Source organism: Sorex fumeus, unplaced genomic scaffold (genome assembly GCF_029834395.1).
Source record: "Sorex fumeus unplaced genomic scaffold, SorFum_2.1 ptg000009l, whole genome shotgun sequence".
Lineage (NCBI taxonomy): Eukaryota > Metazoa > Chordata > Mammalia > Eulipotyphla > Soricidae > Sorex > Sorex fumeus.
Genome location: NW_026606066.1, coordinates 6,940,621 through 6,965,888, shown reverse-complemented (window position 1 = coordinate 6,965,888; position 25,268 = coordinate 6,940,621). Strand labels below are relative to the sequence as shown.

General features: G+C 36.5%; 1 protein-coding gene across 1 annotated transcript in view; it reads left to right on the top strand.

Annotated features, from left to right (window-relative positions):
- The window catches only part of MAP3K2 (mitogen-activated protein kinase kinase kinase 2), an 85,376-nt gene that overhangs the window by 47,300 nt on the left and 12,808 nt on the right, over positions 1–25,268 (top strand). The window contains exons 3-15 of the mRNA XM_056110396.1: positions 513–631; positions 2,085–2,125; positions 3,998–4,097; positions 8,393–8,506; positions 8,683–8,770; positions 11,160–11,290; positions 12,423–12,502; positions 14,559–14,626; positions 14,770–14,862; positions 16,839–17,045; positions 18,765–18,913; positions 19,236–19,367; positions 22,880–23,009. Of these exons, the coding sequence (XP_055966371.1) occupies positions 513–631; positions 2,085–2,125; positions 3,998–4,097; positions 8,393–8,506; positions 8,683–8,770; positions 11,160–11,290; positions 12,423–12,502; positions 14,559–14,626; positions 14,770–14,862; positions 16,839–17,045; positions 18,765–18,913; positions 19,236–19,367; positions 22,880–23,009 (1,452 nt within the window). The remainder of the gene's footprint in view (positions 1–512; positions 632–2,084; positions 2,126–3,997; positions 4,098–8,392; positions 8,507–8,682; positions 8,771–11,159; positions 11,291–12,422; positions 12,503–14,558; positions 14,627–14,769; positions 14,863–16,838; positions 17,046–18,764; positions 18,914–19,235; positions 19,368–22,879; positions 23,010–25,268) is intronic.

Here is a 25,268-nt window from a genome sequence, read left to right as displayed (position 1 = left end):
TTTTCTTTATATCTCACTTAAGAATGTGGGTGATTGCAGACCATAACACCCAAAAGGAGAGAGAGAACACAGGGGATTGCCCTGACACAGAGACAGGGGGGATGGGGGGATGGGGGTGGGAGGGATATTATCCATGGTGGTGGAAAATGGGCACTGGTGGAGGGATGGGTATCTGATCATTGTATAATTGAAACCAAAGCACAAAAAATTGTAAATCTACAACTTAAAATAAAATAAAATAAAATAAAGGGAAAAAAAAAGAATGTGGGTGAAAGAGAAAAACGTTTTATCTCTGGCACCATTTAAGGCCCCCTAAAAAGCACCAGAAGTGATCTCTAAGCACAGAGCCAGGAGTAAGCCTTGAGTACCATCAGGTGTGGCCCCCAGCCCATAGGCAGTAGAAGTATTTTAGAAGCATTTCTTTTGCATTATTATCAATTTTAATGTATTGATGGTAAATGGATACTGATACTATTTATTTGGTTATATGTTGGTTTTTTTTTCAAATCTAGATGATCAGCAAGCTTTGAATTCAATCATGCAAGATTTGGCTGTTCTTCATAAGGCCAGTCGACCAGCATTATCCCTACAAGAAACCAGAAAATCAAAATCTTTATCTCCAAAAAAACAGGTATTTGTTTCAGCAAAATTTTAATAACTATATAGTTGTTAAATGTATTATTTTCCTTTGATATTTGATTTTTACAGAAAAATTGTTTAAAGCTTGAGGAGATAGTGCAAAGAGCAAAAGTGCATGCTTTTTCTTGTGGGTAGCCTGGGTTCAGTTTCTGACACCACATGATCCTCCAAGTTCATTCTCCAAGATCACCCCCAAACACCACCAAAGGTGACCCCAACAGATATATAAATATAGTTTATAATAACAGTTAAATAAATAAAGTTTAGCTTTTATAATTTTGAAATATTTTGTCATACATTTTTATCAGGGTGTATGTTTTAAAAATTACATTTTATTTATAATTATTAAAGCTGGTAATTTATTCATTTTAAAGCGTGTAAGGTAAAAAATATTTTTTGGTGGGGTTTTATTGGTATGCATCTGGCAGTGCTCAGGGCTTACCCACGACTCAGGGATCACTTTTGGCGAGCTAGAGGCACCAAGTCGGATTTTGGAGATTGAACCCTCGTCAGCTGTGTATGTGCAAGGCAAGCACCCTACTTGCTATACTACCTCTCCAGTCCCAACAAGCAAATTGTGTTTATTTTTTTTTCTTTTTTTCTTGCTACATAAATTTTGACTCCAGGAGCGATAGCACAGCGGTAGGGCGTTCGCCTTACAAGCGGCCAACATGGCCGACCTGAGTTTGATTCCTCCGCTCCTCTCGGAGAGCTCGGCAAGCTACCGAGAGTATTCGATATGCCAAACACGGTAACAACAAAGTCTCCAATGGAGACCTTTCTGGGCCCGCTCGAGCAAATCGACGATCAACGGGAGGGCCTTTACCTTTTACCTTTTTACATAAATTTCATTCTGTTGAACATTCCAAAATATATTTGTCAGTTTCAATAATGAGGAGTATTTGTGTTTTTCCAGAAGTATAGTTTTGTTTAAAGTTATTCTGTATATATGCAAATAAGAGTAATTTGTTGGCGGGGGCTGGAGCAGGTAGGGTGCTTGCTTTGTACACAGCCGACCTAGGTTCAATTCCCGGCACTCCATATGGTCCCCCAAATTACCAGGAGTAATTCCTGAGTGCAGAGCCAGAAATAACCCCTGAGCACCTCTAGGTGTGGCCCCAAAACAATCACAACAAATATGCAGTACCTAACATGAAAACTAGGAGTATGCTTTTCTCTGTTTCCTACAATAGGATTAGCAAATGTCTTATACCCATTATACCATCACTAATCGATCATGGTCGTCTTTCCTATTGAACCAGATTTAGCAACATAATTCTCAACTCAGCTTTTTGACAGATACTACTGACTGATTGAAGTTGACACTGAAAATTAACTCTCTGATCTGTTTTAATGACGAAGCATTTTTTAAATAAGACTTAATAATTTTAGAAGTTTTCATTGATTAGAAATTGTTTCTGATATCTGAAATTATCTTATTACAGAATGATGTTCGAGTCAAATTTGAACACAGAGGAGAAAAACGGTGAGGATAGAAATATTACGTCTCAGGTTATTGATTTAATCAAAGGTTTCTAATTAAAATATTCAAGATTTTTATCCCCTATAAGATTTTGAAGGTTCAGGGCTTCCATACTAAGAATGGAGGGGCCAGAGAGGTAATATAGTGGGTAGGATGCTTACCTTGATTGCAACAGAGGTCTGGAGCAATATTACAATAGGAAGCACACTTGCATTGCATGCAGCTGACCTGGGTTTGATCCCTGGCACCCCATATTGTCCCTAGAACCTGCCAGCAGTGATTGCTAAATGAACAATCTGGAGTAAGCCCTGAGCACAGCTGCATGTGACCCAAAACAAAAATATATTGAGAATGGAATAGTTCTTGGTAATATATTAATAGAAACTTTAGATAGAATCTGTCAAAATTCAGGCTAAGTATTAGATATACTTAGCGTTTCTTATTTGAAATAATACAGAGTAAATAAGCTGATCACATAATTTAGCCATTAAACATTTTCAGTTCTTTCAGCTTTACTCAGTGGAGATTAAATGTACTTCTCCTTTTATAATTTTATTGTCCCTTCAGATACTATACAGAATTTATTTATGTGGATTTAATAGAGTTTTGATAATTCTTGAGACATCAATCATATGACATGTAATTATATGTCAGTTAGTAACATTGAGAAAAGTGAATTGGAGTGCTAGTTTTAAATCTTAAACTGGTAATGATAAACCTAGCTTTCCATCAGATACCTGTATTCAGTGCAGTGGTAGAAGTGATAGTAATGACTGACTACAAAATTGCTAACAAGGCCAAAGAAGAGTGAGAGAAGATGGGATTTAGTTTCTGATAAAGTGTCTTATTACGTTAATTAAATGAAAGAGCTATCCATTTTAAGGACATTAACAAAAGTTTTTCACAAATCATATAACCAAAGATGTAAAAATTTTTTGCACAGATTTTTTTAAATGGGATATACCAGGGTCTGGAGTGATAGATAGTACAGCGGGCAGGTCATTTGCCTTGCACGTGGCCAACTTGGGTTCGATCCCCAGCATCCCATATGGTCCCCTGAGCACTGCCAGGAGTAATTCCTGAGTGCAAACCCAGGAGTAACCCCTGTGCATTGCCAGGTATGACCAAAAAATAAAAAAGAAGTTAAATGGAATATACCAGATATACAAGTGTTAACTAATTTACTTTTTCCTATTTACACGTTTTTTTCTAAATACTTTCTCTAATTTTATGGGTCATGAAGAAATAACATGAACAGAGTAGACATGATACCTTTCCTTGGGGAACTTAAGAGTTTAGTAGTCTCTAATTTTAGGTCTGTGCTTCCTAGGACCAGTACAGGCCAGGCCAGTCCTTTGATATATGGAAATAAAATATAAGATTTAGAATATATAATTAAAAATTGTAATCCTTTAAAAATCTGTGTTAGGGGAGGTTGACATATATGTAGTCAAAAATGTTGAATTCTTAAGGGAACAGAAATAAAAGTTTGAATACCTGAAGGATCATTATACTTTATAACAGTTTCATTACATCCCATTATAGAGTTGATACCATAATTAAGTATAATCATTTTCTCCTGTGAACAATTTCTTTGTTCTTTAATATTCAACATAATAGTTCTCATGCAAATTATAAACTGAAGAGCATTTTGAGAATCTACTTTTTATAACTGTGTTATAATTGACAAAAACTTTAAAGTTTTTGAACTGTGTGTTGACAGTATATGTGATTAAAAATGAGCTATATTTGTTTTAAAGAAATGTGAATATTTGTTTTACTTTTTTTATCTTTATACCTACAAGATTATTGTTGCTAGTTTGTCATTTAACTATGGCTAAGAAGATAAAATACCTTACCATTTTGTCTATGTAGAATCCTTCAGTTCCCTAGACCAGTTAAACTGGAAGACCTAAGATCTAAAGCTAAAATTGCCTTTGGACAGTCTATGGACCTGCATTATACCAATAATGAGGTAAATATACGTACTAACTATTTAAAGTTCTTATTTTGGAACGTAGCATATTTATTTTTAAGATTGAGTATTCTGTATAGTTTATAGATGAACTATCTTTTCATACTATGTACTTGATAATAACACTTTAAATTAATTTTTTTTCGTGTAAACAGATTATTATTATTTCAAAAACATTTTTAGAAGGTTTTTATTTATTTTTAAAATTTTTTTAAATTTTATTGAATCACCATGAGATAGGTATAAGGTTTCATGTTTGGGTTACAATCACACAATGATCAAACACCCATCCCTCCACCAGTGCACATTCCCCACCACCAATATCCCCAGTATAACCCCCCTTTCCTGCCCCCCTTCTGCCTCCATGGCAGACATGATTCAAACTTATTGGGGTCTTTTGTGTTGATTTTAGGATGTGATTAGATCAGTATGCATATTTGGCAGTCAATATATGTGACCATAAGGGTTCATTGTGAGCTCTTGTGTTCTGAGCAACCACTTTTGAACCTTCTGTAAAATTTGAATTGCATTAGATTATCTCTGAGGTTTCTTTCAGAGTGTATGAGATCTCAACATCTTGAAATCATAAAATTTGAAATTTGAACATTTTAGTTAATTGGCTAATTCGTTGTTTGTTTTTTTTTAATCTCGAAAATACTTGAGTTTTCAAGGCATCATCTGTAACTTCTGAATTTATATCCCTCGTAGAATTTATAGATATGGTAGAAACACAATAAGTGAATTTTTTTTGAACTTTGTTGTTTTATTTATTAACTTATTTATTTGTTAATTTGTATTGCATCACATACACAGTTACAAAGCTGTTCATGATCAGGTTTCAGTCATAAGATGTTCCAACACACACCCATACACTAGTGTACATTTCCCACCATCAATGACCCCACTTTCTCTCCTGCCACCCCACCCCCCTAGCCTGTCTCTGGGAATTTTTTAATTTGTGAAGTTTTTAGAAGGAAGTGCATGAAGTCTTATGATAAAGAATAAAAAAAGGATGGTAGGTATTCTACTCTAAGGAATAATTACTGGCAACATTTAGTCACTGAGACTTGACTGGAGAGCCAGCCATACAAAGAATTTGAGGAAATGAGGAAAGATTATTCCTGGTAGAGAGAATAGCTTGAGAGTAATACATCCAGAATCCCTAAAATGGAAAGAACCATATATATCAGGAATGAACGAGGTACCGGTGGAGATAAATAGAATGAGAAGAGAGCTTAAATAAAAATTAAGAAAATTTGAGAAAATATATATAAATGCTTTGCAGATATTAAAACTATGTAAATAAAAATATTTAAAAATATTGAATTTTTAGATGCATTAGTGTTAATTTAAAACAAAAAATATGTTCAGTGTAATTTTCTAAAGTAACTACATACAACTGAAAGCAAAAAATATTTTTCAAGATAGAAATCTAGGGGCTGCAAAAGGAGAGAGAGAACACAGGGGATTGCCCTGCCACAGAGACGGGGGGATGGGGGGATGGGGGTGGGAGGGATATTATCCATGGTGGTGGAAAATGGGCACTGGTGGAGGGATGGGTATCTGATCATTGTATAATTGAAACCAAAGCACAAAAAATTGTAAATCTACAACTTTAAAAAAAATAAAATAAAATAAAGGAAAAAAAAAAAAGAAATCTAGGGGCTGGAGAGATAGCACAGCGGGTAGGGCATTTGCCTTGCATGCATAGACCCGGGTTTGATTTCCAGCATCCCATATGGTTCCCTGAGCACCGCCAGGAGTAACTCCTGAGTGCAGAGCCAGGAATAACCCCTGTGTATCGCCAGGTGTGACCCAAAAAGCAAAAAAAAAAAAAAAAATCTATATCCAAATAGTATCCCTGAATAATGAATAGTATCCCCAAGTAATGAACATTATAAGATGGTAGAACTGTAGCATTATAGCACTGTCCTCCCATTGTTCATTGATTTGCTCGAGCGGGCACCAGTAACATCTCCATTGCAAGACTTGTTACTGTTTTTGGCATGTCGAATATGCCACGAGGAGCTTGCCAGGCTCTTGCCAGGTTCTGCCATGCGGGTGGGATACTCTCGGTAGCTTGCCCGACTCTCCAAGAGGGACGGACAAATTAATCCCGGGTCAGCTGCGTGCAAGGCAAACACCTTATCCGCTGTGTTATAAGATAGTAATATTTAAAATGTTATTTTTCATTTACTTCTTGAGTTTTCAGTCATGTACACTTCTTGCTGCTGGCCCTATCTTGGCTTTTACTTTTCTGTTAGTGCTGACCTCATTTTCAGTTTTTAGTCCCTAAGACACTGAGGGTTTTTCATATATATATATATATATATATATGTGTGTGTGTGTGTATACATATACACACATATATATACACATACATATATATACATGTGTATGTGTATATGTGTGTATATATATATAGTCATATATATGAAAATACAGTATATGAAGTACATATTACTGGAGTGAGTGAGGAAATTGTAGCTCAAGATAGATGGGCTACGATAGATAGGTAACTACAGTGGACTACAATTATCCCATCAGGGAAATGTGTCTATTTTGGGTCTCCTTCCCTTTCTTATCTTCCTTATTCCATTACTTTATCTCATAAGTGTCTTTCTCTCATAGTATGAATGAAGGGGAACTCAGATGTGTCTTTGGTACTTTTGTTTTGTGCAGTGCCAGGGATTGAACGCCGATCCTCAAACATGCAGGGGAAGTATCTGCCATGAAGATACACTCCCAGCCCCATTCATTTAACTTTTCCTAAAATTGTATTGTAGAAAACTTTCAAATGCCAAAATGTATTAAGACTACAGATTTGTCTTAATTCACCAGCCTAGTAAGTCTGTTGAGGAAAAATTAGGTTAGTTTGACATAATTTGTTCATATTGTACATAATCTAACATTTAAAATTGTTGTTTCTTTTCTGAATTCTTCTAATACAATTTTTTTCTACAAGATTGACATCGTTACTTGATCTGTAATTTTAGGAACCCTCCTCCATTTTCTAAGATTGAAAAAAAATACTTTTTCTCATGATTTATGAAGCATTTCTACGAGTGGTCAGTCATTATGTCTGGGTGACCTCTTGTCAGGAAGGTGGTAGAGAAGGCTATCACCTTAGTGTTATCTTAAGGTAAAATTAAATTTTTTAAAATTCTTTACGACTGAGACATCATCATGAGAATCTGTGATACTTGGAGTTAACCATGTCCTGATTCATAGCAGAGTAAATTCACTGTGGGCCCTTGAACACTGGACATTGGGGTACTGTGCACATGTGAACAGACAATTTTTTTTTTTTACTTTTGGTATCACATCAGACAATGAGCAAGAATTACTCCAGTCTCTGCACTCAAGAACTACTCCTGGCAGTGCTTGGGGCAGGGGGTGGGTATGCAGGGTGGGGGGGAACCATATGGGATGCCAGGGATTGAAACTGGGTTAGCTACATGCAAGGCAAATTTGGGTTACTAGTGAATAAATAAGTAAGTTTCATCAGTGCAAATGAAAGGTAGTCCTACTTTTATATAATTTTTGTGTACTTGTTAATGCAGTTTGGGGATATATATATATGTACATATATATATGTAGTAAATTAAGTTTAGCAATACTAAGGAACTATCATGGGTTGGAGTGATAGCACAGAGGTAGGGCGTTTGCCTTGCACGCAGCCAACATGGCCGACCCGAGTTCGATTCCTCTGCCCCTCTCGGAGAGCCGGGCAAGCTACCAAGAGTATCTCGCCCGCACGGCAGAGCCTGGCAAGCTCCCCGTGACGTATTCGATATGCCAAACACAGTAACAACAAAGTCTCCAATGGAGGCGTTACTGGGCCCGCTCGAGCAAATCGATGAACAACGGGAGGGCCTTTACCTTTACCTTTACCTAAGGAACTATCACAGGAAACTAATATTTACTTAAGTTTTATAGATGAGAATAAAAATTATCATAGCAAAAATTTATATTCTGTAATTTTGGTTATGAGGGTGAGATACTCTCGGTAGCTTGCCGGGCTCTCCGAGAGGGGCGGAGGAATCGAACTCGGGAGACGTTACTGGACCCGCTCGAGCAAATCGAAGATCAACGGGAGGGCCTTTGCTTTCTTACTTACTTTAATTTTGGTTATGATAGGATAAAAAGAGCAAAGTGATCTAGATATAAAATCATTGAGAATTTTATTATACTGGAAATCACAGTAATTTGAGACAATTCCACAATAAAAGAATCTCCTGGAAGGGATTGACCTGGTAAAATGATTATAGTTTTTTAAATTTCTCTCTGTTTAGTTGGTAATTCCATTAACAACCCAAGATGACTTAGACAAAGCTGTGGAACTGCTGGATCGCAGTATTCATATGAAGAGCCTGAAGATATTACTTGTAATAAACGGAAGTACACAGGTAAAGAATTGAAAAAAATTTTCAATATGATTAAAAGGATTTATGCCTCTAAAAGCCCCATGTATGAGGGCCAGGGAGACATAAGATGGGCACATGCCTTATCTTCAATAGAGAAGAGATTGTGTTTAAAGCCTTGGAGTGTTTAAATAGAATTGATCATTCTTTATCTTTTGCAGGCTACAAATTTAGAACCGTTGCCATCATTAGAAGATTTGGATAACACAGTATTTGGAGCAGAAAGAAAAAAATGGCTTTCTCTAATAGGTAAGAAAACTAATGTCTGAATCATGTTCGTAAATAATTTCTCAACTTCTCCTCCATCCATTAAATGTAGAAAAGCAACAGATAAATAGTAGTGTGACTCTTCCTTCTAATTCAGTTAATCAAATGCCTTAGTTAACTGATACCTCTTGAAAAGTCATTTTAAAAGTGCTGTTATAATAAACATTTCTAAGAGCTTTCAGATTTTGCTTTATTGTTTTTAATATGCACTAATTAAATTGTTAATCATATGATATTAAGAAAAATGAGATAGTTAGTACAGTGGAAGGCACTTGCTTGCATGTGGCTGATTCCATCCCTGGTATCCCATATGACTCTAGCCCACAAGGAGTGCTCCCTGAGCACAGGGGTAAGCCCTGAGCACTGCTAGCTGTGGCTCCAAAACCCAAAAAAAGAAAAAGGAAAATGGATCCTGTGTGGGATTCTTTACTTTTTAAAGGAGGCCTGCTAGGTATTGGAGTAGACAAGAGTCCTCAGTTCTGTGTATCTTTTGTGTCAAACAATTGGTAATATACATTTTTTTATATACGATAAAAGCATTAACATTGCTCAGAAGTCATAGTATGAATGTTTTATATGAGTTAGGCATTGAATATGGTGCATAAGATTAGCACAAAGAGGTCAGGAGGTCAGTGTAAGTAGTAGAGCACATGCCTGGATTCAAGGTCCTGAATTCAATCTTATTATACCAACTACACGCCTCCCCAGCACTGCTAGATATGGCTCTGGTGAGCCAGACCACTGCCGGACTCAATCGCTAATCCACCTGTACCACTGGCCTGAGCATCACTGGGAGTGCTACTATTTAAAAATTAATTAATTAAATAATAATAATAGAAGTGGATTTGAAAGGGGATAGTAGAAGAGGAGGTGAAATATGAATAGGAAGGAAGCAGCTGAGTAGGACCAAACAAAAGTTGTGGTCAGGAATCTTAACAAAGATTGGGGATTAAAGAGGAATGTTAATAACAAAAGCAAAGGTTTGTATGGAATGTGTGCCACCAGGAGGAAAAAGTGACCTGAGAGCACAGAGCCAAGAGTTACCCTCCCACCCCGACCCTGGCACTGCGAGGTATAGTCTTAAAACCCCAAATAATATATTGTTTATCTTCTCCTTAGGTCTTGAGAAGACGCTATTTTTATGACCACATTTTGCTAGGTGTCTTTCTTATAATTCTACTTTTAGTTTCAGAAATGTTGGAAAAGTGAACAGTAGAGATGATACACAAGTAAATGAAAGATAACCGATGTAGGAACTTTTTTTTTTTTTTGGTAATTTTTGTAAAGAATATTACTGATACCTACATTAAAATTCCATCTCTCTACCCTGATACCAGTAATTTTACCCTCATCTTTATATTTAAAATAGTTTATTTTTGTTTATTTTGTTTTTCTGCTGTCTGGAATAGAATCCAGCCCTTATGTGCAATGTATATGCTCTACCAGTGAATCATATTCTTAGCACTGTCCTCTATAAATCATGGGATTAATGTGGCAATAAATTGAGAGAATTCTTTCAATGTACACATTATTTGCTTTACAAATTAGAATGCATGACAATAATTTCTTTGCTTTTTTATAACGTCATCATATTATCACTAAATAGGCTATGTCAGAAGCATGTGATTAAATGAACTACAATTCTGTGATTTTTCCAAACTACAAAAAGATTAAATTCCAGGAATATGACTTGGCACAAAAGAACTAAGACCCATACCAGGAATAAAATGGCAAATTCACAAATTATAAACAGACTAATATGGGCTAAATGGCTATGAAGTCATTTCTCTTTAGGTGAGGACTGGAAAGACCATCATAGAGTCAAATATTCATAGCATATATTCATGATGAATAATTTTTATTATCTATCACCTTTACAAAGGAGAGATTTAGTTCCTGAAACTGGTCCATGGAGATTGAATAACTTTCCTGAAGTAACATAGCTGACAAGTAACTACTGCTAGGTTTTTAACAGGTCTGACTCCAAAACCTGTATTCTTTTTCCTATATCATGATGCCTTCCATAAATTACATTGGCATTAATATAAACCTGGTTCAAATGACCTCTAGAAGCTCAGAAGTAATGGAATTAATCTAAAAATATTTACAGTATTACTAGTTCTTTATGTTGTTGGCAGTTGGAAGAACACTCCCCCTAAGTACCTATGAATATTACAGTGAAGTTAATAGTAGGATGGTGGGTTAGAAAGCTATAAAAATATTTGAGGTTTACTGATATGAATGTTCTGATCAATTTTAATAACTGAAATAGTTATTGGTACTGTAAGGCAGAAATTGTATATATTTAAATAAAAAAAATTAGTTCCCTTCTGATACATTTAAAGATAACATGTAATTTTTCTCCTTTGAGCTTCCACTAATAGAGATAGAAGCTCCCCTCCCCCCGGATACATTCCAGATGAATTACACCAGGTTGCCCGGAATGGGTCATTCACAAGTATCAACAGTGAAGGAGAGTTCATTCCAGAGAGCATGGACCAAGTAAGCAAACCTTGGATGTGCTTTTTCATTTTATTTAAAGAGCTTCCATCAGAGCCCATATTTCATGGCAGGTATCTAGTTATGGGAGTGTGTATACATATGTTTCATTTCTTTTCTAATTTCATATTTTTCTTCTTTGTGAACAAAGAGTAATAGGAAAATTTCACTAATTTGTGTGTGCTTTGTTCATTCACACATAAATCTGGAATGAGGATAATTTTCTTAAATTTGCCACTCAAAATGATTGCATGTAGTATTTGTAATATGAGAATTAGCATTTACAAAAGTAAATTTAACTATAAAACTGTGGTTTGTCAACTTTTTCTTTTTTTTTGCTTTTTGGGTCACATCTGGCGATGCACACAGGGGCTACTCCTAGCTCTACACTCAGGAATTAACCCTGGCGGTGCTCAGGGGACCATATGGGACGCTGGGAGTCGAACCTGGGTCGGCCACGTGCAAGGCAAACGCCCTACCCGCTGTGCTATCTCTCCAGTCCCAGTTTGATAACTTTTAAATTTTGAAAAGGTTTTACCATATTGAGGTGTTTTCATGGAGTTGCTTGTTTTCATAGCTTCTACTGTTCCATGGATTAATCTTTTATAACATCAGCTACTTTGAGTGGCATTAGCCTCATTCCTGTAGAGTAGGAGAGGGAATTACTCAGTTTCAATAAGCATTATTATGTGAAATATTATACTTTTCAATTGTTTATTAATCTATAGGGAAGAATATTTTTCTCTTAGGAACGTTTGAAGTTATAGCCTTCAGATAAGGAAAAGCTGTATTTAAAATATTTAAAATTGGATTACTCTCCACTGTTGGAGAGATTGGTGTTGAATTATAATATGCCTAAAATGTAACTATCCGTAATGTTGAAAATCATGGCTCTTTAACAAAAATTTGAAAAAAATTAAAGGATTACTCTGGAGAGACTAATGTTGAATATGGGGTTTCTTTGTTGGGTACTGAAAATGTTGTAAGATTATAGGGGGGGCCACAATTCAGAAAACTAATACTGAAATAGGCACTAGTGAATTTTATATTGCCTAAATTGTACTTTACGAAGGCTGTTTTTCCAACAACCAGTAACATAAAATCGTGTCACGGTAGAACTCTTCTTTTTTTCTAGATGCTGGACCCATTATCTTTAAGTAGCCCTGAAAATTCTGGCTCAGGAAGTTGTCCATCACTTGATAGTCCTTTGGATGGGTAATACTAATTGTAGTTTTTGCTTTTTAATATATTTGGGGAATGTGCATATATGTAGTATATTGAATTGTTAACTTTTTGTGGTACACTCAGAGGGATGTAGTTGATACTTGTCTATTTATGGCAAACAATTTTTTTTCAGCTAGTATGAATCCCTTAATCTTATAGGGTCTATAGTTTAATTAGTTAAAATTATATATGATCGTAATATTTTGAGTATTCCAGTTTGCCAAAATTTTGTTTTGGAAGTTAAATGTGAACTTCATTTTTATGTACATTTACTTTTAATACTATTCATGAAACTGCCGCCAAAATTTTCATTATATGTTTAGTTTTAGAGATTTCTTGAGTTTCATTTATTCAGAATATGTTCATTGTGGCACCAAATTATAAATAACTCACATTCTAGAAATTATGGCAAAAGATGTTGGGGTGTCATTTAAAATTTAAGTGTTTTAGTTCTGTGAAATGGTTGTTCGTGAATGTAAGCAGGAACATGGTGCAGCTGTTAATTTTTTGTTACAAGTGCTCCCTCTTCTGGCCTCAGGGAGAACAGTGTTCATCTGTAGCAATCAGTATCTTCTTTTTTTTTTTTTTTTTTTTTTAATTTATTGAATCACTGTGGGAAAGGTTACAAAGCTTTCAGGTTTATGTCTCAGTCATGCAAATATCAAACACATTTCCCTTTACCAATACTTATTTTTTACCATGAAGAACCCCAATAAAACCCCACCCCCCACCCCTCCCAGTCCCTGTGAGGCAGATGAATTCTAGTTAACACTCTATCTGCTTTGATTAGATTCATTGTTTCAATAAAAGATTCACCACTATTATTTAGAGTTTACCCCCCCCCCCAATCAGACATGCTGAAAAAGCATTGTGAAGTGATTTGCTTTCTACGGCTGGGTTCAAGAATTAAATGTTGGTTTTGGATTTCTGCTCTTTTACCTATTGACCCTGGAAGTATTTCTACTGAAAGTCAGATAGTTAAGAAATTGGTTTCTGTGTTCTGGAGTCCTGGCCGTGCTGGAGAGCCGCTCGCGGGGGGCAACCGGTGGCCTCGGTAGGGCGTGAAGGGCGGAGCGAAACGCCCCCCTTCCCATGAGGTTTTAGTCGCCCCCACACTCCCGGCTCATACCTGCTGTCCACAAGGCTCCCATGTGGCCGCCATCTTTCTTTCCAGAGAGGAGAGGGCGAATGGGGCAACACCCTTTCCCCTCCGGCAGACTTGATGGCCTGGATCAATGCATAGTCCGTTCACTTTTCTGCTCCAAGCTGCTGGGTTCTGCATTAAGTCCTTGTGCTTCTGGGGCCGTGGCCGTGCTGGAGAGCCGCTCGCGGGGGGCAACTGGTGACCTCGGTAGGGCGTGAAGGACGGACCAGAACGCCCCCCTTCCCATGAGGTTTTAGTCGCCCCCACACCCCCGGCTCATACCTGCTGTCCACAAGGCTCCCATGTGGCCGCCATCTTTCTTTCCAGAGGGAGGAGGGCGGAAGGGAGGCAATCAGTATCTTCAACTGAAACATTTTAAGATATTCTGGGAGACAGAAATAAGAAAGATAATTATTGAGTACATAATATTTGAAAGACACTGTACTGAACACTCTAATACATAATTACTTGATGAGTTGGAAATGTGTTATCTCTTTTTTATATATGTATAAAATTTTATATATGTATAAAATCTCAGGTGATTTGTCAAGGTTGCACCAAGTTATGTGACAGAGCTCGCATTAAAACATAGATGTTTCTAAATAGTTCTGGTTTTAAAAATATATCATTCTTATCACTAAACTCTAGGGGTTAATTTTAAAAGTCTGACTTTGTGCCTTCACATAAGTTCTAAATAAATGCTTAAAAAGAAGTTGCTCTTTTTCAGTTATGTTACTGAATTCCTCTATCAATAGATAATAAATTGCTACACACAAGGGTACACACCCATATCTTATATATCTGTGCACACATATATAAATTGAGAGCACATTGTATTTTTAAATATTCTATAGTCTTCCATATATATTTTGTCTTAATATGACTTTTTCTTTCTACGTTTAGAGAGAGTTATCCAAAATCACGAATGCCTAGAGCACAGAGCTATCCAGATAATCATCAGGAATTTTCAGGTTAGACTTCACATCCTAAATACATAAATGTCTATGTCATTGACTATTGTTTGGGAGGGAGAGGGAAGTTTTAAAATTAAAAATCTATATGTTTTTAATCAGAAGCACTTGTCATGATGTAACATTTTTATGTGTCTTGATAGATTATGATAATCCTATTTTTGAGAAATTTGGAAAAGGAGGAACCTACCCAAGAAGGTATCATGTTTCTTATCACCACCAAGACTATAATGATGGTAAGTATCTGAAATTAGAATCTCAAAGTAGTTAAAATAGTATTTTAAAAGTTGTATTTAAGTAAAATCAAATACATTTTTTAAATTACAAGAATAGACTTTGGCTTTAGAGTGTTTTATAATGTGGGGCCAGATTGATGGTACAGTGGGTAAGGTACTTGCCTTGCATGCTGCTGACCCAGGCTCAATTCCCAGAATCCCATATAGTCCTCCAAATTAGCTAGGAGTGACCCTGAGCACAGAGCCAGGAGTAAGTCCTGAGTACCATCAGGTGTGACCCAAAAGCCAAATAAGTAAAATATTTTTAAGTAAATTGGATGATAGCTAAAATCCTACTAATAGTTTTTTGCCAACTTGCCTTATAATAATCTTGCCCTTAGAAGAAATGGAATAATTAAAAATTATATTTGAAATTATTCCTTGATAAAATTCATACTTCCATCATCTTTTTAAAGAAAAAGAAAGTTGCTCAATAAATTTTTGCAATTTTATTTTGGATTTAAAATCATAAAAAATGAGAATAAAATACTCTTCTCCTTTTTACCCCAAAGTGAGGAAATTTTGTTCTTTGATTTTATATATATTTATGTATATGTGCACGTCTTAACATAAATTATATAAATTTATATTTAAATTCTATCTTTCCCACCCAGCTTTCTCTTCATTTTTGCTTTCACCTTTTCTCTTGTATTTTTAACTTCATGAGAATATTTCTTTTTAATTTTTAATAGTGAGACATCATGAGGTACAGTTGCAGACTTACACATTTTTGTGCTTGGGTTTTGATTATACAATGATCAAATACCCATCCCTCATGAGGATATTTCTTGAACTTAAAAGTATTACTCTTGACAAAATGGGAAGGTGATGCTTGCCTTATACACAGGCAATCCAGGTGAAGCACTTTCTTTGTATGCTCTAGACCGTGAGTTTGATCTTGGGCAACCCTCTATCCCCCCAAAAAATAATAACAATACTAATAATAATAGTGATAATACTCTTATGCTTCACCACACTTTTAATCATTTATCATTGCGTTTTCAGGTTTTTTTAATCAGAGTATATATATCTGGTGTTTTTTTGTTTTTTTTATGTAGGAGTACTGCTATTCAGCCACTGATTATTAGCTGATTGATTTGGGCATTGACTCCACCTTTTATATATATATATTTATTTATTTTTCTTCTTATATTTATTTATTGAATCACTGTGGGAAAAGTTACTAAGCTTTCAGGTTTTAGGTCTCAGTCATACAATGATCAAACACCTCTCTTTTTCACCACCAAGAACCCCAATATATCCCACCCCTTCCAATGCCTGTGAGGCAGATGATTTCCGCTTAACTCTTCTCTACATTGATTACATTCATTATTTCGACAAAAGATGCACCATTGTTGTTTAGAATTTCCCCCCAACAATCAGAATTGCTGAAAAGGCATTGTGAAATACTTTGTTTTCTATAGCTGGTTATGAGAATCATATAATGATTTTGGATTTCTGCAAAGAGCCAGATAATTACGAGATTGGTTTCTGTATGTCTGGTGTTATGGCTGTGCCAGAGAGCTGCTTGTGGGGGGCAACTCGTGACCTTGGTAGGGCGTGAAGTACGAGCCGGTACTGCGCCCCTTCCCATGAGACTGCAGTTGCCCTTTGTCTCATACCTGGCTTTCCTATAAGCTCTGAGGCGGCGGTGGCGGCCACCTTGCTTCCGGGGGGAGGGGGCAGGCGGAAGGGAGCAACACCCTTTCCCTCTTGGGGAGGCATGGCTCCGAAGTTTAACGCATGGTCCATTCACTTTTCTGCCGCAAGCTGCCAGGCTCTGGACTAAGTCGTTTTGCCTCTGGAGCCATGGCTGTGCCGGAGAGCCACTCGTGGGGGGCAACTTGTGACCTTGGTAGGGTGTGAAGGATGTATCTGTTTCTTATATGCCACAAAATTTATTTTAAACTACAACAAAATATTTTTTCATTTTCTAGGTCGTAAAACTTTTCCAAGAGCTAGAAGGACTCAAGGGACCAGCTTCCGGTCTCCTGTTAGTTTCAGTCCTACTGATCACTCCTTAAGCACTAGTAGTGGAAGCAGTATCTTTACCCCAGAGTATGATGATAGTCGAATAAGAAGAAGGGGAAGTGACATTGACAATCCTACTTTGACAGTAATGGACATCAGCCCTCCCAGCCGCTGTAAGTAATAGAAATTGACATGGTGAAATGTATAGCAGAGCATTTGCGGACTTTGATAGTACTGAAATGAATTAACACCAAGCCAGTTCTCAAGATGAGATCAACGTCTCAAAAAAGATGAAAATGTTATTTCTAGGGGCTGGAGAGATATTAAAGTGGTTAAGACGCTTGCCTTACAGGCAATCCAGGTTTCATCCCCAGCACCCCATATTGTCACCCAAGCCCACCAGGAATGATCACTGAAGGCAGAGTCAGGAATAAACCTGAATGTGGACAAAACCCCCCAAAAACATTATTTCTAAAGATGATTGGAATGTCAGATCTAAGTATAGGAGTAGTTATTACTGTTAATAACTACTTTGGTTCTTTGCTGTTATTAGAAAGATTATTGTCAGTTATTCTTTATATTCTAGTTGGGTGTCTAACACTGGAATCTCAAGTATGATCTCTTAAGATGTAGTCTAATAGGGAGAATGAATTAAAGCATACATGCATACAGTAAATTAAGTATTCTAGATATGAATGTAAGAAGGAATTCACCTGTCATATGTTAGAATCCCTGACATGTTCTAAAAATGGACAGTAGTTCATTGGTTTTACTTTGTAAGGAGGCGGTTTAGGCAAACTAGCAGTATGAAGGGTCAATCCTAGCTCTGTGGTCTGGTGCTCAAAATACCATATCTGGTGCCAGGGATCAAATGAGGCTTGGTTGTATGCAAGTATGTATCCGATACTCTCTCACAGTCCAGAAAGTTATTTTATGGCCGAAATAGAACTATCTTACTTAAAACAGTGTGAATAGGACTAGAAGAGTAACTGAAGCAAGAATGTGAAGTATTTGGACTTAATCAACTAAGTGAAGAATGCATGCTCAAAGATGTTTTTAGTAGCAATTCTTGCATATTTATCATTTTTCTCCTTTATGTGTCATAGCTTACATCTATGACCTCATAGCATAGTGCTGTTTTTACTTTAGACAACTCTTTTTTTAAGTTTAATTAAGGAATGGTTTTTACACGTACCTTTTCTGTTTTTCTGTTTCTGTAGACTTTTTAATAAAGTTGTCAGATCTTTTGCTTGAAAATTTTTATCTTGTAATACAGATCTTTTTGGTCATACATTGCTTTCAGCTTCTGCTTATCTGACTGGAAAAGGATTTTTTTCTTTATTTTTGAAAGATAAACGTTTTTCTGGATAGAGATTCTAGGAATTTTTTTTTCTTTCAGCATTTTAAAGTGATATCCTATTGTTTCTACCTTTTATAATTTGAGAAGTTTCCTATATTTTTTTCTTTATTCATCTGTCTAGAAAATGTATTTTTCCTCATAGCTTCCAGGTTTTTTCACATTCGATGAGAGTAATGTTCTAGTTTTCAACATCATAAAAGATGGAAAACCCAAATGCAAATATTACTTTGATAAGGATTATCATACTGTCAGTGTCCTCTAAAGTTGAATAAAAGATGCTATAGTATTTGTAATTAGAAAAATTAATATTCAGAAATAAGTCATGGGGATAAGAACCTTGCTTGAGTTGAGGATTACTAGAAAGTTTAATCTAGAAATTTTTTTGAAAAATGTGAACTTGAATAGCCATTATATTTTTCCTTTTATTCAAGAATATTCTATTAGGAATGTCATTAATGCAGTGTACCTGTTTAGTCCTTAAATGTTTGTGTGCCATCTTACCAGTCCATTTTTAAAAAACATTCCTTTGTAGCACCTCGTGCTCCCACCAACTGGAGATTGGGCAAACTCCTTGGCCAGGGAGCCTTTGGTAGGGTCTACCTCTGTTACGATGTTGATACAGGAAGAGAATTGGCTGTTAAGCAAGTTCAGTTTGATCCTGATAGCCCTGAGACCAGCAAGGTAAGAAACACTGCATGAACTACTTTATCATATTTTAAGAAACATTTTTATTACAGTAACTATAACACATGATAGAATATTTTGTTTTTCCTTAATACAAATCATTTGCAAAATAGGTAATTAGATACATTTTTCTTTCTACTATAGATTTATTTTCTCTTTCAGTACTGCTATTGAAGTGGTACTTTAAAATTTTTATTACTTGGGAACTACAAATTTCAAAATGAAATCATCTTGGTGGTCCCTGAAATTAGAGGATTTATAGTAATTATATTTATAGTTAATATACAGTAATATATTAACAGTGAGTTATGTCTTTCAGGAAGTAAATGCACTTGAATGTGAAATTCAGTTGCTGAAAAACTTGCTGCATGAACGAATTGTTCAGTATTATGGCTGTTTGAGGGATCCCCAAGAAAAAACCCTTTCCATATTTATGGAATATATGCCAGGGGTAAGTTAATATATTCTTTGAAAATAGACCTATCTCTACTTAAAATCTTAGTGAGAAAATTAAAAAATTTGGATCATAAAATGGTAACCCAAGTTAGCTAGGACTTTGGGAAGAGTTTTAAGTTAGAGTTGAGTAGTGTAAAATTTATTTTTCTTTATTTATCTTTGCATTTTGGTGGGGGTTGGGTGTGTGTAAGGTATACTCAGGCATCTTTTGGCCGTTCTCCCCAATTCTCACCTGGTTGAGCCAGTGGTTCAGTGCTCGGACCAACCTGGTAGTGTTCTGAAACCTCCAGGGCTTTACCTAACAATGTTCAGGGGGACATGTGGTACCATGGACTAGAAATTGAACTGGGGTTGGGCACATGCCTTGCATGCACCAAAATGGCAGTATCTTCCTGGCCCATATCCTTTGATTTTTTTTTTTATTTTTTTTGCTTTTTGGGTCACACCCAGCCGATGCTCAGGGGTTACTCCTGGCTCTGCACTCAGGAATCACTCCTGGCGGTGCTTGAGGGACCATATGGGATGCTGGGAATTGAACCCGGGTCAGCTGTGTGCAAGGCAAACGCCCTACCCGCGGTGCTATAGCTCCAGCCCCTGATTTTTTTTTTAACTATTTTTTTAAATGGGCTGAAGCAATAGCACAGTGGGTAGCGTATTTGCCTTGAATGCGGCCAACCCAGATTGGATTCCTCTGCCCCTCTCGGAGAGCCCGGCAAGCTACCAAGAGTATCCTGCCCACATGCCAGAGCCTGGCAAGCTACTCGTGGCATATTCGATATGCCAGACATAGTAACAAGTCTCACAATGGAGACGTTACTGGTGCTTGCTCGAGCAAATCGATGAACAACGGGAGGACAGTGCTACAGTGCTAATTTTTTAAATACTGGATTATATTAACATAAATTACAGATGTCATAGCAGAATGTATTCATATTACTTTAAGTGCCCAAAAGTGTCATACCATTCCTCAATTCAGGACTATACGTTATTTTGCCACTATTCCCCTTTTAATTAGAATGCATCACAGATGATGAGAATGAGCATAGTTGGTAGTCCTTTGAGCTATCTCCCTGGTCGTCTTAGCATAGTCAGCTTTTACATACAGGTTTAATAGAGAACAGAATGTTTCTGTCTGTTGACAATATCATCTCATAAATTCCTCAAATTGCAGCCTCATGGTGTTTAATTTGTTTCCTTATCAGCTCCGAGTGGAATATAAATTCTTAACTAGATTCAAATTCAACATCAATTCAACATCTTTAGTTTTTTTTTTTTCAGCAGTTTTTTTTGTTATTATTGGATTTTTTTTTCCAGCAATTTTTTTGTTATTGTTGGTTTGGGAGCCACACCCAGTGGTATTAGGGTTATACTTTCAGCTTGGTTCTTGGGGCTTGCTTTTTGCAGTGCTGGGGGACTGTGTTGTACTGGGGATCAAGCGGGAACCTCCTGCATGCAAAGCATGTACTCCGAATCTTTCCAGCATTTTAAATTAGAATGAAGCATACATGGTATGTTGTAGGGGACATGCAATGCAATTTCTGATTATTTCACTTAGTGATGCTGAGATTGACTTCAGATTAGGATGATCAGTATACTAGATCTTCCATATAAAGGTTTAGTTTTTTCCTGAAATCCAGAAAATAATTGGTGACAAATGAATGAATATCTAGTTTGTTTTCAAGCATCTTCATAACATTTTAAATTCAGCTTGGTAATTATTGCCTGAGTTAATAATTTAACTAGAGGTTGAAAAATGATTTGCAAATTCTTGTTCTTTCTTTGTTACTTTTACTATTTATACAGTACATTCTGATCCTAATGATTTTCAGCATGGAAGTATATAATTAATCAGTTTTTAAAAACACATTCCCGTAACAATAGAAATAACATTTGGGGGAAAGTTTGGGTTTATGAGTATTAATTTGACTCTGGGTTCACACGCAGTGATGTTCAGGGATTACTCCTAGCTCTGTGCTCAGGAATCACTCCTGGTGGTGCTTGTGGTGGTGCTAGGGATCGAATCAGGGTTAGCTTCATGCAAGGCAAGCAAGCACCTTACCAACTATGCTCTCTCCAGTCCTGGATTTATGAGTTTTCAAAGAAGTTGTTCATTAGAATTATATGTGAATGTATGAGGTTGAACTTAAAGGTTTGAATTAAACTGGATCACTATTATGTATTTTTAATAGTTTCAGAAAGCAACTCAAATTTAACTTTGTTTCTAATCATAATGTTTATAGTCACACCATCTTTTATAACTGCTACATTTTTATTTTCAGATATTTTATTGGTAATGTAAATTGGTTTTATAAAAATATCCCCATTAGGGGACAAGGGAAATAGCTTAAAGTGTTTAAGTGGAAGTTCCCAGTTCAATCCTTGGCACTTCATGTTTCCACAAACATCAAGCCTGGTGTAGCTTCTTCTTAGTACTGCCTGGTATCACCCAAAACTACACATTTCTCACCAAAAAAATCCTTTTTATGTCACGGATGTAGCTCAGCAGTAGTGCATTTGCTTGTCATGAGTGAGGTCCTATGTTGGATCCCCCGTTACAGTGACACCCAGCAGTGCTCAGGGGCTACTCCTAGCCCAGTGCTAAGGGCTTTCTCTTAGCAGTGTTCAGGGGTACCATGCAATTCCAAGGATCAAACCTAGGACTTCTGCTTTCAAAGCATGCACCCCTCCCTGCCCATTGAACTACCCCACCCTGGTCCTGAAATTCCTTTTAAATATATCTTCTTCTATTTGAAAGTATCACGGCAGAGCCTGGCAAACTCCCCGTGGCATATTTGATATGCCAAAAACAGTAACAATAATGGGTCTCATTCCCCTGATTCTGAAAGAGCCTCCAACATGGCACTGTTGGGAAGGACAAGTAAGGAGAGGCTGCTAAAATCTCAGGACTGGAACAAATGGAGACATTACTGCTGCCCGCTTGAGCAAATCGATGAACAATAGGATGACAGTGATACAGTGATACAATGATTTTGAAGTAGAACGCTGAGTTAAGGGAAAAAACCTTAAAATCTCACAGGTGTTCTGATTTTCTAATTGTAGTCGTTTTTCCTTAGACGTAGCTTAGAAAATACCTACCAATTACTGTTTTGCAAACATAAAGAAAAACTTGAGATAAAACATATGTAGAAGAGCATATAGGAAAAACAAAAATATATCCAAGGCAAAAAGGGAAGCAAGATTTAAGAAAGTACCTGAGAATTTTTTTTAGAAAAAAATGTGGTTGTAAGGAATAGGAGATAGAATCAATACAGTGGTAGAAATAAGGACATTATGAGTCAAAATTAGTTATAAATGCTTCTGTAGCTATGATATATACTTCACAGTTAAGAGCCAGGGAATGTAGTAGAATTTTGTGTTGAATGGCATAGAAATGTATTTACCTGTGATCTCTAAAATCTCTTTTCTTTCTAGACATGATTTAGGATTGTTTGATATATAAGATTGTTAGTGTTTTTTATTTCAAATAATATCATTGCTTTATTTTAGGGCTCAATTAAGGACCAATTAAAAGCATATGGAGCTCTTACTGAAAATGTGACTAGAAAATACACACGTCAGATTCTGGAGGGCGTTCATTATTTGCACAGTAATATGATTGTTCATAGAGATATCAAAGGTAATGAGATTTTTTTTTAATTTTTTATTTTGCGAGGAAGCTTTTGGACCACATTTGACCATGCTCAGGGATTTGTTTTGGCTCTGTGCTCAGGACTGACCCCTGGCAGTGCTGAGGGAAATGTGTAGTCCTGGAGATTGAACTAGAATTCCTACACATGCAACCTGTACTCTCTTACCTACTTTGTAATCTCTGGTTCAAGATTTAAAAGTAGTTTTTGAGGAGCTGGAGAGATAGTAAAGCAGGTAGGGCACTTGTCTTACATGTGGCTGCCTGGCTTCATCCCCCATGTATCACCAGGAATGATCCCTGAGAGCAGAGCCTGCAGTCACTCCCAAGCTTCACTGGGTGTAGCTCCCAAACAAAAAACAAACTGGAGTTTTTTAATATAATTTTGCATGAGTATAATGAAACAAGTAATATCATTAAGACATTTAACATTTAATAAACTTTAAAATATTGTAGAAAAATATTTCACTGACTCAGTGTTCTGTAACTTACATTCTATTACCTAAAATCAAAAATCTTTTTCAAAAATTTAATAAGTTGCTTATTTTTTAAAAGGTAGAGATTTGGAAAGCTAAAAATAAGAATAGAAATAATTATATGGAGTGACCCCCTGAGCATTGCTGGGTGTGACCCAAAAGGCAAAAAAAAAAAAAAGAAAGAATTATATGGTAAGCACGAAAGTTTGTAAGTCTGTATCTCATGGTGATTCATTAAAATAAAATAATAATTAAAATAAATAAAATGTTAACTTTTAAAAAAAGAAATAATTATGTTACAGAATTTAGATTTATAATCCCAGAAATAATATTGAGTTTAAAAATAACAAAGGGATACAGCTCACTCATAGAGTATGTGCCTTTAATATGAGGTCATGGGTTTGATCCTTAGTACTGAAAAAAAATTTTAATATTTCTTAAAAATTTTTAAAATAAAGGGATAAAAAAGAGTAAATAAAGTAATAACTATAGTGTCTTGATCTTGTTTTTTTTTTTAACCCATTAGTTAGTCTTTCTTTGTTCTAGTACCTGATGTACAGGGGTTGCTCTTGCCTCTGCATTCAGGAATCCCTCCTGACTGTGCCCAGGGGACCATATGGGATGCCAGGGATAAAACCCGGGTTGGTTATATGCAAGGCAAGCATCTTATCCACTGTGTTATTTCTCCGGCCCCTCTCATTTTCTCTTTTTTCAGTATGTTTTGGCTGTCCGGCATCTTTTATGATTCCATAAAACTGTAATTGACTATTCTGAGTCCTTGAAGAATGTTGTCTGAATTAGAAAGGGATTGCATTGAATTTATATAGTAATTTAAGTAGAATGGTCATTTTGGTTTTTTTGGTTGTTTTTTTTTAAATTTTTATTTATAATTTATTTTAATGTAGGAGTACCGCTATTTATTCAGCCATTGATTAAGCTGATTGAATTGGGCATTAACTCCACATTACTTTTTTCATTCAGAATGTTAATTTTATTTTATTATTTTATTATTTGCTCGAGCGGGCCCAGTAACGTCTCCATTGGAGACCCTGTTGTTACTGTGTTTGGCATATTGAATACTCTCGGTAGCTTGCCGGGCTCTCCGAGAGGGGCGGAGGAATCGAACTCGGGTCGGCCATGTTGGCCGCTTGTAAGGCAAACGCCCTACCCGCTGTGCTATCGCTCCAGCTATTGTTTTTCCCCCTTTTTATTGATTCACTGTGAGAATCATTTACAAGGCTTTCATATTTGAGCTTCAGTCATACAATCATCAAACCCCCATCCCTTCACCAGTGCACATTTTCCACCACCAAAATCCCCAGTATCCCCCAACCCCGTTCCAACCCTTCCCCTACCTGTGTGGCAGACAATTCCCCCCATACTCTCTCTCAACCTTGGTTACATTCGATATTCCCAACACTAGTTCCACCACCACTCAAAACTGCAGAAAAGGCAGTGCTAGATGGTTTGTTTTGTATTGCTTGTTATGGATAGAATATAATGTCCAGGAAATTATGTGTCATTCTCTTCTGGGAGCTTTAGTTTATGATCTCTGGGACTTGGCCGTTGATGAGATTACATGGCGCTGGGGGCAGTTTGTGGGTGCGACTGCCAAGCTAGTGGAAAACTGGGGACCTAAAGGGAGGAGGCCCACTTCTGATCCAAGCGGGCTTGGGGATCTCAGTCAGGTTTCCCGCCTATCTCTGTGCTACTAGCCCTGTGTCTTTTGATCTCTTTGGAGATTTATGGGTCTCTTAAATAAAGCCAATAAATG